This window comes from Schistocerca piceifrons, chromosome 2 (assembly GCF_021461385.2).
Source record: "Schistocerca piceifrons isolate TAMUIC-IGC-003096 chromosome 2, iqSchPice1.1, whole genome shotgun sequence".
Taxonomy (NCBI): domain Eukaryota; kingdom Metazoa; phylum Arthropoda; class Insecta; order Orthoptera; family Acrididae; genus Schistocerca; species Schistocerca piceifrons.
In genome coordinates, this window is record NC_060139.1 from 436,906,884 (window position 1) to 436,927,199 (window position 20,316).

The window sequence follows — 20,316 nt, forward strand, 5'->3', positions numbered from 1 at the left end:
TCTATTACTGTATTTTCTTCTTCTTCTGATTGCACATTATTTTGTTCCAGTATTTGTTGTACTTGTTGTTTGATGTTTTCTAATTCTGACTGGGGTATCTTGTTATTTTTGATTATTACACGGATCTGATCAGCTAGTCGTTGTTCTGTTAAAAATTTTAATTCTGGGTATCTGATAATAAATGTTGTGTATACTTGTGATCTGTATCCAGTTGTGTTGATTCCTAGGTTTGTTGCTTGGTAATAACAGAACATGAGGTGTCGATTAACTTCATTTGACCATCTCATCCTCTGTCTTTGTTTTCCTTCTAGGGTGGTTGCAGGAAGCATATCCTGCAAAACACCTCTATTTGGATTTAAATCATTTTTGAGTTGGCTAGCAGTGTCGTATTATTATTATTATTATTATTATTATTATTATTATTATCATTATTAATGAAACACACTTGCTAGTGTCCTCTTCTGTTTCTGAGTCCTCATTATAGTTACAAGTGTTGTCGGTTGTACATTTTAATGTATAACATAATACACTGATGCAATCCTAACGCCCCTGCGTTACTTCTGTTTTTGTAGAAGCACAAATATTGTTCAAATGTTGATTGCCTGGGTTGTGTTGGATTAGCGCAGCTTGTTTCTTCAAGGACACACCAGTTTCTGTAAAACTGAATATAGTAAAAGCAGAACCTGTAGAGAGTAAAACTTTTTAATTTGCATGGTCATTGGACATAATCATTAAAGTATACAGCTGTATTTACATAGTATCTGCTTCTACAGTATCACAGTGCATATTCGTAAGTAATTCGAGCAAAATGTGAATGTTTCAATGGATGTGAGACAAAACTAATCTCTCCTTGCCAAAAGCTGATAGTGAATGTCCGGGAATGTTTTTGCGAAACTTATCATCCTGTAGATATTTCTTAAGCTCTTGCCTGTTAATGCAGAAACCCCTTGTTTGAAACTCGTACAGCAGGTGAATTAGCTCACCATTATTTTTATTTTTTCGAGTTTACATCATTCTGCGACCTGATTAATAATTTTTCGAGCATCATGAGGAAGAGTTCTGCTGTAAAGTTTCTAGCTCTTCAGGGTATCGTAGGAGGTGACCTCAACTGCCAACAACGGCTTCTTCATCACTAATTTTGTTATTTAAATGCCACACAACAACAGGATTGTTCTTCATCATGCAACTATAGTGCCACAACTGCTGAATCACTGTCGTTGGCAGCAGTGAGACAGAGAGCACAATAGCCATGAAGTGTTCCAAATGGTGCCAACATGAAACGATCAGTACTTTCTGCGTGGCATTGGTAGTCTCTGCTGTCCAAGGAAATTCTGCGCTTCCACAATTCCAAGATTACTTTGTTTATCTAAGAGATGCGTAAATAGAGATTTTTTCTTATTATTTGGAAAATTAATAGTAAAAAGCAATCATATGTGTGGAATTTTTTCAAGAAAGTGGAGAATAATACTCAACTTGTAAAGTGTACAACCTGCATTAAACAACAACATGATCAGGGAAGAGGACTAATTTAAGAGACCACTTAAAAAGAAAGCTGAGGGATCAACTTGTGACCTAGATCAGGTGGAAGAGGCGCAACCAAAACAATCGGGAAGCTCAATAAAAATTGTTTTAACAGAAGTCAGTTGTACGACATCAGCTCAAAAGTAAAAAAAAACTTGATTCTCTTTACACACAAATGATCGTTACTGATATGCTGCCGTACAGAACTTCCAACCATCAAGGTTTGAAAAAAACTGTTTATGCCTTAGAATGCAGATATGAGTTGCCAGATAAACTCATACTTCAATGTTCACTCATCTCATGTTAAAGAGAGAGAAAAAATAAATTAGAGGGAGCCATTACAAAATGTAATTTTTTTATTGTTACAACGGACATGTGGGAAAACAATGCAAATGAAGGCATTGAATTGTCATGTTATAATGGACAAAAAATTAGTTTCACCCGTATCAAAAGTGACAAAAACTGCAGGTCATCACAACGTCATCTACATACATAATAACTAACATTTTTTAAAATGGTTCCTTCTTAAACTTTTCAATGCCATGCTGAGTTTTGGTTCATTCTTGTGATCGGTACATGTCAGCATAAGTCAAGTTGGCGTAACTTGTATAGTTTTTCTTGGCAGCTTTGCTTCCCACGCCCCCCCCCCCCCCCCCCCCCTATCCCTCCTCGCCACCGCTCACCCTCACCCTCACTCTCAACCTCTTGTCAACAGAAATCACTCACCCTCACCTTCTTGTCGACAGAAATGTGGAGCTGTAGTATCATTTGTGTTCTGTTTATGGACACTGCCAACTGTAACAAATCATTTAATAATTGTGTTACAACAGACTTCATATATTTTCTAATTCATGACTACAAATAAGCAACACATTTGAAAATGTACATGTCTATAATGTGCTTTCTCGAAACACTATTACTTCTGTGCCCAAAGTTTACACTCAAGAGACACCCCAAGTTTACACTTGGGAGATAGCAGAGTAACAAGTGAGAAACAAATGCAAACCCCAACACCATCTGGACCAAAATTAGCAAGGCACAGCAAAATCAGCTGGGTGAGGCATTAAGTTACTGTATTGCTGTCTTCCGAGTATATAAACTACGTGGTTTGGTATGCGATTTATGTGTAAGTTCCTCCAATGTGTTCGCGAATCGGAACAGAAATAAAACTTTTGGTGCTTATAAAATCGTATCAATAGTAATGCATATATTTGTCCAAAAAAAAGACTAACCATAGCAAGTTGTATATATAGGCCGTATTAACCGAATCATAACTTTCCAGTGATAAAGGAAAACTCTCAGCTATTGTGTAATTGAAGCTGTAGTATCTCCACTACAGTGAAGCCAACAAAATGCTATCTATCAGGCTCTGTCAAGTGCAGACTATGAGCGGCACAGGTATATTATAGGAACACATCGGTATGATGGGTGAAGGTGCCAGCACCGCTGTCTCTCACCGCATCTTTCCTTAGTCTTCACTGATAGTGTACTCTTTATACCACTCCATGCACTTTCCCCGATGAACGGCAAAGCTTCCAACAGAACTTCTATATGCTACAAACTTTATGTCGACTGCATTAAGATAACGACTGCTGCCGACCTCAGTGATGTAGCAGCTGTACCATTGCAGTAGTGTGATGCCCCTTTTGTTTTGTACTGAGTGTCAACTCAGCTGAGAAAAAACATAATGACTGTTGAAGCTACCCTTGGTCTCTTCAACACAGTTTCAGTCTTACTATTCCCATGTGCAGTTTATACCATATCTACTGCACTTCATCAGCAAGCATGGATGTCTAAGGTACCAGCACTGCATGCCGGACCAGGAAACATTTCCCCTCGCATATCCCTATTCCTTGTGGTGACCTTCCTTTTCTTCTCCTTCTTTTCCTGCTTTTTTCTGTTTCTAAGATGCTTAAGCTCAATGTAACATCAACAAGTAATATACTGGTCCAGTTTTTATAACAATTATTTTTTTACATATGACAGTAATTTTTCAGATAATAAGACACTGAAAAATGATTTTTTTTTCACAATAATATGCAAAATTTTGGACAAACTGGAAGGTGATTTTAGCATTACATTTTTTTCAGGTCGTCAATCAAATCTTACCAGAATACAATATTCGTGATAAGACAATAGTAGTGGTTACAGATAAAAAGCTACCGAAATCTTAAGGATTTGAAATTCACCCTGTTTTTCCCACTGCATCAAGTTAATAGTACAATATTGTATCAAAGCAGAAAAATTTTCCAAAATTTTATTGAAAACAAATGCTATTGTGACTTTCTATCAAAACTCTACACTGCACAGTGACAAACTGTGCAATGTTCAGAAAAGAGCAAACAAAAAAAGAACTGAAACCGATATTAGAGGTGCGGACTCGATGTTCCACTTGTCGCAGCCATCATGGATTTTCCGTTGCCCAATAGTGCATATTATGCCAGTTTATGTTACCGCTGTTGGTGAATGACGCTTTGTCGCTAAATAGAACACATGCAAAACATCTGTCATCGTTCCGTAATTTCTCTTGTGCCCAGTAGCAGAACTGTACACGATGTTCAAAGTCGCCGTCATGCAATTCCTGGTGCACAGAAATATGGTATGGGTTCAATCGATGTAGATATAGCATTCTCAACACCGACGTTTTTGAGATTCCCGATTCTCACACAATTTGTCTGCTACTGATGTGCGGATTAGCCGCAACAGCAGCTAAAAAACCTACTTGGGCATCATCATTTGTTGCAGGTCGTGGTTGACATTTCACATGTGGCTGAACACTTCCTGTTTCCTTAAATAATGTAACTACCTGGCGAACGGTCCAGACACTTGGATGATGTCATCCAAAATACCAAGCAGCATACATAGCACACGCCAATTGGGCATTTTGTTCACAATAGCCATACAACAACACGATACCAACCTTTTCCGCAATTGGTAAACGGTCCATTTTAACACGGGTAATGTATCACGAAGCAAATAGCGTCCACACTGGCGGAATGTTACGTGATACCATGTACTTATACGTTTGTGACTATTACAGCACCATCTATCACAAAGCGAAAAAACTGGTCCAACTAAAACATTCATATTTCTTTAAGTACTACACGAATATGTAATACAAAACGGGGGTTCCTATTTAAAAAAACGCAGTTGATATCCCTTTGACGTGGCAGCGCTATCTAGCGTGTCTACCGATATGTCTACCAGTTTGAAATCGGAAGAGCTACTTTTTTTTGCCCAATTAGCAACATTGTAACGTTACACCAGTCAGTGATTCCATAATTGACCTATGTCAATATTTTGAAAAGCCTGTAATAGACAAGCATGCTTCAGTATTAGAATAGTGTGCAACCTCTAATAGTACACCTGTAACGGCCACTAAATTTTTGTGCTGTCCAGAAAATTCTGTTTCTGCAGAAAGGGTTATCTCCAATGCAGGATAAATAATTACTGAAAAACACAACAGACTAAAGGGGAAGAATTTAAATACCTTAATTTTTATAAAATAAAATTTGCATTTCTTTTAATTTTGTATTTTAAACAACAGACTAAAGGACAAAAATTTAAATACCTTACTTTTCATAAAACAAAATCTGCATATCTTGTCGTAGTTCAAACAATAAAAATTCTTAGAAAGCTATTTTTCATTTGAAATATATGCACAAAATAATCAATAATTAATAGGTATATTGATAGTTTTAAAAAATACTATCAATAATATCGGATGCTCTAACTATCAATGTTTAAATAACACTAGCCAACAGACACACAGCATGTCATTCAGAATGGAGAGTAGTCTTCACATGTAAAAATAACTTTGGGTGTGTCCTAGGATAGTGTTATAGGAGCATTACTTTTCACAATATATATAAGTGACCTAATAGATAACATCAGAAATTCCATGAGGCTTTTCGTGGATGACGCTGTTGTATCAACAAAAGTAGCGACACTAGAAAATTGTAGCAAAATGTAGAAAGATCTGCAGAGGATCAATGCTTGGTGCAGGAAGTGGCAAGTGACCCTCAATGTAAACAAATGTATCATATTGTGAATACTTAGACGGAATGACCCTTTATTATAGGATTACAAAATTGCAGAAGAATCACTGGAAGCAATTATTTCCACAAAATATCTCATAGCAAACATACGGAGCAATTTGAAGTGGAACATACACATAAAATTAATCATGAGTAAGGCACAGGCCAGACTGAGATTCACTGGAACAATCCTCATGAAATGCAGTCGATCAACAAAGGAAGTAGCTTACAAAACACTCATATGACCAATATTTGAATACTGCTTGTCAGTATGGGATGCGTACCAGATAGGACTTAGAGGAAATAGAGAAGGTCGAAAGAAGGAGCAACATGTCTCGTTGCATGTTCATTTAGTACGCAAGAAAGCATCATGGAGATGTTTTAAGGAGATGCTCAGCCAACACCAGTGACAGATGCTGCAACACAGGTATTCCATATCATGTTACAGTCTACTGTTAAAAGTTTCTTATAAGACTCAACCAACCTATTGCTCCCTCCTATGTATATCTCAGATAACATGAGAGATTTGAGCCCACATAGAGGCTTACCACCAGTCCTTCCCATGAACCATATATGACTGGAACAGGAAAGGGGGGAACTGATGCTGGAACACACAGTAACCTCCGCCACACACTGTAAGGTGGCTTGCCGTGTACAGGTATAACGACCGCAGGGGTGGGCTGCACTACCTGCTGGTGAGCCACTTAAGGTTTGCACCTACAGACACCTGTTCTGGCTATTTCCGTAACACCACCACTGGATCCTATCACAGCAACAGCTGAGAAAGCACTGCGTCCACATTCTTTTCCGCACTTGAGTGGGTCTCGGCATGGCATCTGCCATGACAGACAAGCCAATGCACACTGTAAAATCCCAAGCAATAACTGTGTTTCCAGGTAAGGCTGTTTAACTAGTGCCTTAGGATGCAAAACCGCCACCCGCTCCAGCTCTCGAGATTGGAATCCCGCATTTGCAATGTCACCACCTCACCTCACCTGCCCACTAAAAGATTCTGATCTGAGGGGTGACTGATAAATTACTATAAAAATTATAGAACTTTCCATATGTAAGGGTGACATGGTTAGTGTCTTAAGCAAGTCCTCTATTATTTCTTAGTGTTTCACCTGGTCTTCTTTCATAACTTTTGACTTTCTTGACGGGTTAGTGAGCACTGCCAAATGATAATCTTGAACTGTCTGCATTTTTATGGCACAGTGGTCTCATCCCATGGGTAACTGATGATATTCAACTGATGAACAGTAGTGAGGTTTCGTGAACACAGAGTTATATTAATCACAGATAGTCATTTTTCCAGTTTCAGAATCTGTGTTGGCAATCCACCACTCAAAAAGATAAAGACCAAACTCATACACATTTTCAAGTAAAGCTGTTCCATAACTGTCTTTATAGTCACATCCCCAAGCATGACAGTGGACATGAAAATCTCCACAAATAATTAATGACAGTTCTATCTGGCTCATAAATTGTGCCATTCCTTTCTTGTAACAGAAGATCTCAATGTACAGTACAATGTTGTTGTTGTTCCTTTTCTTGTTGTGGTCTTCAGACTGAAGACTGGTTTGACACAGTTCTCCATGCCAATCTATACTGTGCAAGCCTCTTCATTTCCGAATAACTACTGTCACCTACAACCTTCTGAATCTGCTTGCTGTATTTATCTCTCTGTCTCCCTCTACGATTTTTATTCCCACACATCCCTCTAATACTAAATTGGTGAATCCTTGATGTATCAGAATATGTCCTATCAACTGATCCCTTCTTTTAGTCAAGCTATGGCACAAATTTCTCATCCCTCCAATTCTACTCAGTACCTCCACATTAGTAATGTGATCTACTCAATCAATCATCAGCATTCTTCTGTAGCACCAATTTCAAAATCTTCTATCCTCTTCTTTTCTAAGCTGTGTATCTTCTAAGTTTCACTTCCATACACAGCTACATCCCAGACAAATACTTTCAGAGAAGACTTTCTAACACTTAAACATACAGGGTGGTCCATTGATCATGACCGGGCCAAATATCTCACGAAATAAGTGTCAAACGAAAAAACTACAAAGAACGAAACCAGATGGTGCTATGGTTGGCCCACTAGATGGCACTGCCATAGGTCAAATGGATATCAATTGTGTTTTTTTAAATAGGAACCCCCATTTTTTATTACATATTCGTGTAGTACATAAAGAAATATGAATGTCTTAGTTGGACCACTTTGTGATAGATGGCACTGTAATAGTCACAAACATATGGCTCATAATTTTAGATGAACAGTTGGCAACAGGTAGGTTTTTTAAATTAAAATACAGAAGGTAGGTACGTTTGAAAATTTTATTTCAGTTGTTCCAATGTGATACATGTACCTTTGTGAACTTATCATTTCTGAGAATTCATACTGTTACAGTGCGATCACCTGCAAATACCACATTAATGCAATAAATGCTCAAAATGATGTCCATCAACCTCAATGCATTTGGCAATACGTGTAACGACATTCCTCTCAACAGCGAGCAGTTCACCTTCCGTAATGTTCGCACATGCATTGACAATGCGCTGACACATGTTGTCAGGCATTGTTGGTGGATCATGATAGCAAATATCCTTCAACTTTCCCCACAGAAAGAAATCCGGGGACGTCAGATCTGGTGAACGTGCGGCCCATGTTATGACCAATCCACCTGTCATGAAATGTGCTATTCAATACCGCTTCATTAGCATGCGAGCTATGTGCCGGACATCCATCATGTTGGAAGTACATCGCCATTCTGTCATGCAGTAAAACATCTTGTAGTAACATTGGTAGAACAGTACGTAGAAAATCAGCATACATTGCACCATTTAGATTGCCATCATTAAAATAGGGGCCAATTATCCTTCCTCCCATAATGCCGCACCATACATTAACCCACCAAGGTCAGTGATGTTCCACTTGTCGCAGCCATCATGGATTTTCCGTTGCCCAATAGTGCATATTATGCCAGTTTATGTTACCGCTGTTGGTGAATGACGCTTTGTCGCTAAATAGAACACATGCAAAACATCTGTCATCGTTCCGTAATTTCTCTTGTGCCCAGTAGCAGAACTGTACACGATGTTCAAAGTCGCCGTCATGCAATTCCTGGTGCACAGAAATATGGTATGGGTTCAATCGATGTTGATATAGCATTCTCAACACCGACGTTTTTGAGATTCCCGATTCTCACACAATTTGTCTGCTACTGATGTGCGGATTAGCCGCAACAGCAGCTAAAAAACCTACTTGGGCATCATCATTTGTTGCAGGTCGTGGTTGACATTTCACATGTGGCTGAACACTTCCTGTTTCCTTAAATAATGTAACTACCTGGCGAACGGTCCAGACACTTGGATGATGTCATCCAAAATACCAAGCAGCATACATAGCACACGCCAATTGGGCATTTTGTTCACAATAGCCATACAACAACACGATACCAACCTTTTCCGCAATTGGTAAACGGTCCATTTTAACACGGGTAATGTATCACGAAGCAAATAGCGTCCACACTGGCGGAATGTTACGTGATACCATGTACTTATACGTTTGTGACTATTACAGCACCATCTATCACAAAGCGAAAAAACTGGTCCAACTAAAACATTCATATTTCTTTAAGTACTACACGAATATGTAATACAAAACGGGGGTTCCTATTTAAAAAAACGCAGTTGATATCCCTTTGACGTGGCAGCGCTATCTAGCGTGTCTACCGATATGTCTACCAGTTTGAAATCGGAAGAGCTACTTTTTTTTGCCCAATTAGCAACATTGTAACGTTACACCAGTCAGTGATTCCATAATTGACCTATGTCAATATTTTGAAAAGCCTGTAATAGACAAGCATGCTTCAGTATTAGAATAGTGTGCAACCTCTAATAGTACACCTGTAACGGCCACTAAATTTTTGTGCTGTCCAGAAAATTCTGTTTCTGCAGAAAGGGTTATCTCCAATGCAGGATAAATAATTACTGAAAAACACAACAGACTAAAGGGGAAGAATTTAAATACCTTAATTTTTATAAAATAAAATTTGCATTTCTTTTAATTTTGTATTTTAAACAACAGACTAAAGGACAAAAATTTAAATACCTTACTTTTCATAAAACAAAATCTGCATATCTTGTCGTAGTTCAAACAATAAAAATTCTTAGAAAGCTATTTTTCATTTGAAATATATGCACAAAATAATCAATAATTAATAGGTATATTGATAGTTTTAAAAAATACTATCAATAATATCGGATGCTCTAACTATCAATGTTTAAATAACACTAGCCAACAGACACACAGCATGTCATTCAGAATGGAGAGTAGTCTTCACATGTAAAAATAACTTTGGGTGTGTCCTAGGATAGTGTTATAGGAGCATTACTTTTCACAATATATATAAGTGACCTAATAGATAACATCAGAAATTCCATGAGGCTTTTCGTGGATGACGCTGTTGTATCAACAAAAGTAGCGACACTAGAAAATTGTAGCAAAATGTAGAAAGATCTGCAGAGGATCAATGCTTGGTGCAGGAAGTGGCAAGTGACCCTCAATGTAAACAAATGTATCATATTGTGAATACTTAGACGGAATGACCCTTTATTATAGGATTACAAAATTGCAGAAGAATCACTGGAAGCAGTTATTTCCACAAAATATCTCATAGCAAACATACGGAGCAATTTGAAGTGGAACATACACATAAAATTAATCATGAGTAAGGCACAGGCCAGACTGAGATTCACTGGAACAATCCTCATGAAATGCAGTCGATCAACAAAGGAAGTAGCTTACAAAACACTCATATGACCAATATTTGAATACTGCTTGTCAGTATGGGATGCGTACCAGATAGGACTTAGAGGAAATAGAGAAGGTCGAAAGAAGGAGCAACATGTCTCGTTGCATGTTCATTTAGTACGCAAGAAAGCATCATGGAGATGTTTTAAGGAGATGCTCAGCCAACACCAGTGACAGATGCTGCAACACAGGTATTCCATATCATGTTACAGTCTACTGTTAAAAGTTTCTTATAAGACTCAACCAACCTATTGCTCCCTCCTATGTATATCTCAGATAACATGAGAGATTTGAGCCCACATAGAGGCTTACCACCAGTCCTTCCCATGAACCATATATGACTGGAACAGGAAAGGGGGGAACTGATGCTGGAACACACAGTAACCTCCGCCACACACTGTAAGGTGGCTTGCCGTGTACAGGTATAACGACCGCAGGGGTGGGCTGCACTACCTGCTGGTGAGCCACTTAAGGTTTGCACCTACAGACACCTGTTCTGGCTATTTCCGTAACACCACCACTGGATCCTATCACAGCAACAGCTGAGAAAGCACTGCGTCCACATTCTTTTCCGCACTTGAGTGGGTCTCGGCATGGCATCTGCCATGACAGACAAGCCAATGCACACTGTAAAATCCCAAGCAATAACTGTGTTTCCAGGTAAGGCTGTTTAACTAGTGCCTTAGGATGCAAAACCGCCACCCGCTCCAGCTCTCGAGATTGGAATCCCGCATTTGCAATGTCACCACCTCACCTCACCTGCCCACTAAAAGATTCTGATCTGAGGGGTGACTGATAAATTACTATAAAAATTATAGAACTTTCCATATGTAAGGGTGACATGGTTAGTGTCTTAAGCAAGTCCTCTATTATTTCTTAGTGTTTCACCTGGTCTTCTTTCATAACTTTTGACTTTCTTGACGGGTTAGTGAGCACTGCCAAATGATAATCTTGAACTGTCTGCATTTTTATGGCACAGTGGTCTCATCCCATGGGTAACTGATGATATTCAACTGATGAACAGTAGTGAGGTTTCGTGAACACAGAGTTATATTAATCACAGATAGTCATTTTTCCAGTTTCAGAATCTGTGTTGGCAATCCACCACTCAAAAAGATAAAGACCAAACTCATACACATTTTCAAGTAAAGCTGTTCCATAACTGTCTTTATAGTCACATCCCCAAGCATGACAGTGGACATGAAAATCTCCACAAATAATTAATGACAGTTCTATCTGGCTCATAAATTGTGCCATTCCTTTCTTGTAACAGAAGATCTCAATGTACAGTACAATGTTGTTGTTGTTCCTTTTCTTGTTGTGGTCTTCAGACTGAAGACTGGTTTGACACAGTTCTCCATGCCAATCTATACTGTGCAAGCCTCTTCATTTCCGAATAACTACTGTCACCTACAACCTTCTGAATCTGCTTGCTGTATTTATCTCTCTGTCTCCCTCTACGATTTTTATTCCCACACATCCCTCTAATACTAAATTGGTGAATCCTTGATGTATCAGAATATGTCCTATCAACTGATCCCTTCTTTTAGTCAAGCTATGGCACAAATTTCTCATCCCTCCAATTCTACTCAGTACCTCCACATTAGTAATGTGATCTACTCAATCAATCATCAGCATTCTTCTGTAGCACCAATTTCAAAATCTTCTATCCTCTTCTTTTCTAAGCTGTGTATCTTCTAAGTTTCACTTCCATACACAGCTACATCCCAGACAAATACTTTCAGAGAAGACTTTCTAACACTTAAACATACAGGGTGGTCCATTGATCATGACCGGGCCAAATATCTCACGAAATAAGTGTCAAACGAAAAAACTACAAAGAACGAAACCAGATGGTGCTATGGTTGGCCCACTAGATGGCACTGCCATAGGTCAAATGGATATCAATTGTGTTTTTTTAAATAGGAACCCCCATTTTTTATTACATATTCGTGTAGTACATAAAGAAATATGAATGTCTTAGTTGGACCACTTTGTGATAGATGGCACTGTAATAGTCACAAACATATGGCTCATAATTTTAGATGAACAGTTGGCAACAGGTAGGTTTTTTAAATTAAAATACAGAAGGTAGGTACGTTTGAAAATTTTATTTCAGTTGTTCCAATGTGATACATGTACCTTTGTGAACTTATCATTTCTGAGAATTCATACTGTTACAGTGCGATCACCTGCAAATACCACATTAATGCAATAAATGCTCAAAATGATGTCCATCAACCTCAATGCATTTGGCAATACGTGTAACGACATTCCTCTCAACAGCGAGCAGTTCACCTTCCGTAATGTTCGCACATGCATTGACAATGCGCTGACACATGTTGTCAGGCATTGTTGGTGGATCATGATAGCAAATATCCTTCAACTTTCCCCACAGAAAGAAATCCGGGGACGTCAGATCTGGTGAACGTGCGGCCCATGTTATGACCAATCCACCTGTCATGAAATGTGCTATTCAATACCGCTTCATTAGCATGCGAGCTATGTGCCGGACATCCATCATGTTGGAAGTACATCGCCATTCTGTCATGCAGTAAAACATCTTGTAGTAACATTGGTAGAACAGTACGTAGAAAATCAGCATACATTGCACCATTTAGATTGCCATCATTAAAATAGGGGCCAATTATCCTTCCTCCCATAATGCCGCACCATACATTAACCCACCAAGGTCAGTGATGTTCCACTTGTCGCAGCCATCATGGATTTTCCGTTGCCCAATAGTGCATATTATGCCAGTTTATGTTACCGCTGTTGGTGAATGACGCTTTGTCGCTAAATAGAACACATGCAAAACATCTGTCATCGTTCCGTAATTTCTCTTGTGCCCAGTAGCAGAACTGTACACGATGTTCAAAGTCGCCGTCATGCAATTCCTGGTGCACAGAAATATGGTATGGGTTCAATCGATGTTGATATAGCATTCTCAACACCGACGTTTTTGAGATTCCCGATTCTCACACAATTTGTCTGCTACTGATGTGCGGATTAGCCGCAACAGCAGCTAAAAAACCTACTTGGGCATCATCATTTGTTGCAGGTCGTGGTTGACATTTCACATGTGGCTGAACACTTCCTGTTTCCTTAAATAATGTAACTACCTGGCGAACGGTCCAGACACTTGGATGATGTCATCCAAAATACCAAGCAGCATACATAGCACACGCCAATTGGGCATTTTGTTCACAATAGCCATACAACAACACGATACCAACCTTTTCCGCAATTGGTAAACGGTCCATTTTAACACGGGTAATGTATCACGAAGCAAATAGCGTCCACACTGGCGGAATGTTACGTGATACCATGTACTTATACGTTTGTGACTATTACAGCACCATCTATCACAAAGCGAAAAAACTGGTCCAACTAAAACATTCATATTTCTTTAAGTACTACACGAATATGTAATACAAAACGGGGGTTCCTATTTAAAAAAACGCAGTTGATATCCCTTTGACGTGGCAGCGCTATCTAGCGTGTCAACCATAGTGCCATCTGGTTTCCCCCTTCAAGCTAGACAGGTTTCGTTGTTTGTAGTTTTTTCGGTTGATGCTTATTTCATGAGATATTTGGCCCGGTCACTATCAATGGACCACCCCGTATATTCAATGTCAATAAATTTCACTTGTCCAGAACCGCTTTTCTTGCCTTTGCCAGTCTACATTTTATATCCTCTCTAATTTGGCCATCAGCAGTTATTTTCCTGTCCAAATAGCAAAACCAATTGTTTTAAGTGTTTCCTAATCTAATTTCCTCCGCATCACCTCATTTAATCTGACTCATTCCATTATCCTTGTTTTTCTTTTGTTGGTGTCCATCTTATATCCTCCTTTCAAGAGACTGTTTGTTCCATTCAACTCCTCCTCCAAGTCCTTTGCTATCTCTGACAGTTAGAATGTCATTGGCAAACTGCAACATTTCTATTTCCTCTTCCTGAACTTTAATTTGCACTGCAAATTTTTCTTTGGTGTTGTTCAGAGATCACGATGGCACACCAAAGCTGGCATTGCAAATCTATACCACAGGCGTTGGCGAGGGCTTGCTGCAATTTTCACTGACATATGGGAGCATTCCTGCAGACCAGGCCTCCGCTCATGGCACAGCAGCACCTTTGCACTGAAGGTCAGTATACTGTCGTGCATGCAAGAACTCAGCCCAGTTTGTGGCCTCAGCTCCAGCAGTCAACTTCATTTAGTATGACAGTGTTAGTTGAAGTCTCAGTGGTACATGTAATTGTGTTAATATTGAACATTGTACTTCAAGAAAATAGTTCGTGATTCTATACATCAAGTGATGTTTACATAGTGAATGACAGTTGTAAATATTCTACATGCTCCTGTGACAAAGAACTGTGTCAAGTCAAGTAAGTATTTTTATTCATTTGTGTAATGAAGTCAACTGATATTTCATCTGTAGTTGTTAAAAATTAACCATCTCCTAGAGCACTCAAGGAACTCACAGTTGTGACTAGATGAGTGTAATTTAGTCTGGTCACAACGGTTTCCTATAGTCCTTGTTCAATGTACAAGCTACAACCCCGTCTCACTCCTTTCTAAACAACTGCTTCTCTTTCATACCCATCAACTCTTTCAACTGCTGTCTGGTTTTTGTTCAAGTTGTGAGTAGCCTTTTGCTCCCTGCATTTTATCCTGTACATTAAGAATTTCAAAAACAGTATTCCATCCAACATTGTCAAAATCAATCTCACAGTCCACAAACGTTATAAATATACATTTGCCCTTCCTTCATCTATCTTTTAAGAGAATTTGTAGCATCAGTACTGCCTTGCATGTTTCTACATTTCTCTGAAATCCAAACTGATCTTTCCTAAGGTCAGCTTCTCCCAGTTTTCCCATTACTCTGTAGAATTTGTGTTAGTATTTTGCATCCATGACTTATTAATTAATAGTTCGGTAATACTCACATTTGTCAGCACCTTCTTTCTTTGGAATTGGAATTATTACATTCTTCTTGAAGTCTGAGAGTATTTCACCTGTCTCATACAGCTTGGATACCAGATGGAATAGTTTTGTCATGGCTGGGTCTCCCAAGGCTATCAGTAGCTCTAACGGAATGTTATCTACTCCAGGGGCCTTGTTTTGACTTACGTCTTTCAGTGCTCTGTCAAATTCTTCTTGCAGTATCATTTCTCCCAACTCATCTTCATCTGTGTGCTCTTCCCCTTCCACAATATTGCCTTGAAGTTCATATCACTTGTATAGACCCTTTATATATTCCTTCCACCTTTCAGCTTTCCCTTTTTTCTTAGTAGTGGTTTTCCATCTGAGCTCTTGATACTCATACAGCTGCTTCTCTTTTCTCCAAAGGCTTCTTTATTTTTCCTGTGGATGGTATTTACCTTTCCTCTAGTAATAAATACTTCTAAATGTTTACACTTGTACTCTAGGCATTCCCGCTTAGCCATTTTGGACCTCTGCCAATCCCATTTTTTATACATTTATATTCCCTTTTGCTCCTTCATTTTCTGGGTTTTTGTATTTTTTTCCTTTCGTCAGTTAAATTCAATATCGCCTGTGACATCCAAAGATTTCTACTAGGCTTTGTCTTTTTACCTATTTGATTTTCTGCTGCCTTCACTTTTTCATCTTTCAAAACTACCCATTCATCTTCTATGGTACTCCTCTCCCCTGTTTTAGTCAATCATTACCTAATGCTTCCTCTGAAACTCTCAGTACAATGATACTATACATACTTCCAAGTGGATTATTCTGGTGCTAATAGCCACTGTCTGATACATATTAATGTTCAAGTAATCGATTTTTATTTCCTCTTAAGGCAACCATGAATGTAGTGATTTAGCTACTCTTCCTCCTGCACCTTCCCTACCATGTCAAAATATATTAAATCCTCTAAAATACACCAAAGTTCACAGGTAAATGCCAAGGAAATGTATCTTGTAATTAATTCACAATGTAGGATGTCTTAATTTGCCCATGTTGAATGAGCATTCGACTGCATTATGTTGTATGTTTGTAGATAAGCAGCTGGCAAATAATTGTTGCACAGTTGCATATGAATGGGTCCTGATGGTACTGACTTAGCTTTACCTTTTATGTTTACAATAAACTCAATATTTTTCTCTTTTCAGAATTCACACCCCCTCTGAGATCGTGCGGTTATGAGGCTGAGTAGGATTGGGTTATGTAAGGTAGAGTGAATGGGGAAGATGATGTCACATATAAGTTTCTTGTTTCATCTTGCATAAGCCAGATGCCATGCGCTGTTACAGCTGTGTGATTTGGACTGGTTTTTGGGGTTTAGTGATATGCTTGATTGCTCGACTGGCTGTTCTCAAACCTGTTGTTGACCTGGGAATTGGATCGTATGCTGTATACAATGTTGTTTTTGCTATTTCTGTTGTGATTTCGGCTGCATTACATCAGCTAGTCGATCTTGAGCTACGGGTGCTTCTATTGGTTGCCACACCCATGGTTGTAGGGATAGAAAGTCTGTATAACTGTTATCCACAGGAGGATTTAAAGTTTCTACATATGTTGTCTGTTGTTGGAGTAGATTTCCCGTTACTTCTGTGGTCTCAGAATGGGCTGTGCTGTGTTTTATTTCTTGTTGGTATTTATAAACTTGGCACAACTGTCTGTAGCGAAATGTGGGTCGTAACAGTATAAACAACACACTGCTTCTTCCAAGCAAACATCTATCTAATGTGGTGCGTAGCATTTACTGCATCTAGTTTGGCTTCTATACTGTGGGTTGCTATGGTTATATTTTCAAAAATTCGTGCACTGTATTCCTGGAGCAATATATTGTTCTGCTGAGCATCTCGCTTCCTAAAATTACTACGCGATGTGATAACATTTGAGAACTAAATGCAATCTTGCATACCAGTAGTGGCACATTCCTTTATGGGTTGGTAGTAAAACTAGTTCAACACTAGTAACTGGGTATTAATTCCATATTTCTATAGATTTCTTTATCTGTTAAAGCTGCATCATCATCACATACATCCCCATATGCATGTAACAAGACATTATGGCTGTACACACAACTCTGTTTCTGCCTGATGGATAATATTTATAATATCCTTTTTAACATGGACACTGTACACATACATTAATTTCCCAGTAGCCATGGGATGTAAATTTCCAATATTTTTGTCTATGCTCTTCCTACTGTTCTTGTCTGATGCTCTGCTTAGTTCTGTGCTATAGATCAGGTTTTCTAGTACGCTCTGCTCTAGACTGTGATAACTACATGAACCAGTGACCATCAAAATTAAGGAATTCTAGGTGTTGGTGAATAGAGTAGGTATTAAAAAGAAGAAAGGCTTCTAAAGAAGTATTCACTTCTGTAGTCACGTGATTTATGTCATTTAGGTCATTATGATATGCATAATTTTCTGCTTAATGTTTCATCTGCAGCAGCAGCAGCAGCATGTATCTTCTACTGAGAAGTTGTGACAGGGGAATGCCAGAACCCGAACGGAACTCCTTGGTTAGTGAATACTACGTAATTAGTTTTTGAAAGGCAAGTGCTGGAATTAGTGATATTACTTTTAAGTTCTTTGGGGAAAGATTATTAAAGACAGTTATGTAGTGACTATTGGAGCAGGACAGGGTGTTAAGTGGTTGGATTCTAATTTCAATTTCACAACTGAGAATGGCATCAAGCAAATCGTTGGTAATGCTCCACACACAAATGTGAAAAAAGTGCACTATTTCTTCAACACAAACTCTAAATGATGCATTCCATTAAAGATGCAAATACTGAACTCGAGAGGTCGTTCAACAGGATGGGGTGACCACACATGTGTACGACTTCCATTAAAGATGCAAATACTGAACTCGAGAGGTCGTTCAACAGGATGGGGTGACCACACATGTGTACGACTGAGGCGTTGCACCTTACGTAGTTGCATTGATTCCCAAGTAATATGGTGGCCAGTGCAAAAGTATGTCACGCATCTCCTCTTAAAAATGTAAATATTGCCAGTAAAAAGAAATTGTGTGCAAATTGTAAGGACGAAATATTGAAACTACACAAACAACTATCCAGTCTACAGTTTATCATCAGTACACTAAAAATGGAAATTACTAAACTTCCAACACCAAAATGTGAAGCGCTGATAAAGAAAAGTGCGCTGAATATTCCACCAGAAGCAATGCCGTTTTCTGACAAGTGGTCTCAAGTGATCAAGAACGAAGTTAAAAAAATGCAGTGGAAAACCGTAACCATGTTATGTGTGAAAAGTTGCAATCTGTTAGGCCTCAAACAACTGCTACAAAAGTGAATAAAGTTCTTGTTTTAAGCAACAGTCATGGCAGAAACTGTGGAAGTATACTACAAGATGAATTAGACAAAAAATTCAGTGTGCAAAGTATTATAAAACCTGGGGCATCAATTAAGGAAGTTGTGAAAATGCAGACAAATTAACTGATAACTTCTCCATCAACGATACTTTAATCATTATTGGTGACACAAATGACACTGATAAACCTCTGTAAGAATTGCAGAGGAACATGAAAGATTCTTTGGAATACATACTTAAACTCACGCAAAAAACAAATGTAGTAATTCATCCAATACCGCTTAGACATGACACTCAAGGTCTAAATGGAAAATCAAAGCTGCAAACTGCATTATGTTAGAAAAAAATCAACAGTGCCACAGGGGTATGTAGGAAGAGATTATCTGTGAATTTAGAAACCGAATGCCTGAAAAAAAAAATGAATATACAACTCTAGGTTTACATCCAAACAAACAAGGAAAGATTCGCATTTGTAATAGGCTTGCTTCTTTCATACACACGGCGAAAACTGAAAAACCAAGTACTGGTACACGAAAAAAGCATATGAAAATGCACAATCAGATAGAAAGTGTAAGTCTCAAAGTGAAAGTGCCACCCAAGAAAAAACAGACAGTTATGGACCATTTTATAACAAAAAATAAGCCCAATGAAAGTCATAACACACTTACTAGGTCGAATTTCAAGCCATCAAATGCAGTCATTAATGGACAGATGGGTGAAAAAGGATGGAAAAAAAGTGAAAATTGGGAACATTTCGACAGAAGAAAGGCAGGAACCTACAAACGGTGAACCAGCAAGCCACACAGCAAACACCATGAATACCATCCCCAGAAAACATGAGGATTTTTTACCACTAAGCACACTAGCTCAAATTGTGAGGTAAGTGGTCAAGCAAGAAATGATTCCCTCCCTGTCCCTAATTTTAAATTACTCCATCAAAATGTTCAGTTGCTCCCAAATAAACTAAATGAAATAGAAATAATATTAAATTATCTTAATGATATTTCTGTACTATGCTTTACAGAGCACTGGCTAAAACAAGATATGTTAGAGCAAACATACCTTCCTCCATTCAAACTTGCAAGCACGTTTTGTAAGAAAATATCAAGTCATGGGGGTACTTGTATATGTGTTTAAGAAAATATTGAATTCAATAGTGTAACTAAATACCATAAACTGTCCTGTGAAAAAGATATAGAAGTCTCTATTGCTGAACTACCAAGGTAAAATACAGTTATTATTTGTGTATACAGGTCACGAGATGGAGACAAAAAAGTGTTTTACAATCAAATTGAAGAACTCATTGAAGAAATTCACTCTCCCAAGAAAAATATAATTATATGTGGTGACTTTAATATTGATTTCTTGAAATCAAATAAATTCAAAGATGACATTATAAATTTACTACAGTCATTCAGCATCAGCCCAACAGTAACTGAACCAACTCGAGAAACATCTACCTCTGCATCTATTATTGATCAGATCTTGATAAATGCGTGCAAATATGCCTATAACACACAAGTTGTAAACATGGGTTTTAACAATCACTATGCTGAAATTCTTGCAATGAATGTTTCAGAACGCCAAATTCCCAGTCGAATACAACACTGTAAGGAATTTCA

The 20,316-nt window shown here is 38.3% G+C and overlaps 1 protein-coding gene across 2 annotated transcripts in view; it reads right to left on the minus strand.

Moving 5' to 3' along the window:
* The window catches only part of LOC124777296 (T-cell activation inhibitor, mitochondrial-like), a 344,729-nt gene that overhangs the window by 250,387 nt on the left and 74,026 nt on the right, over positions 1-20,316 (minus strand). Inside the window, exon 4 of one of the 2 annotated variants that reach the window (XM_047252647.1) lies at positions 2,254-2,316. The exons of the other annotated variant lie outside the window; for it this stretch is intronic. Within the exon in view, the coding sequence (XP_047108603.1) occupies positions 2,254-2,316 (63 nt within the window). The remainder of the gene's footprint in view (positions 1-2,253; positions 2,317-20,316) is intronic. 2 annotated transcript variants of the gene reach the window in all.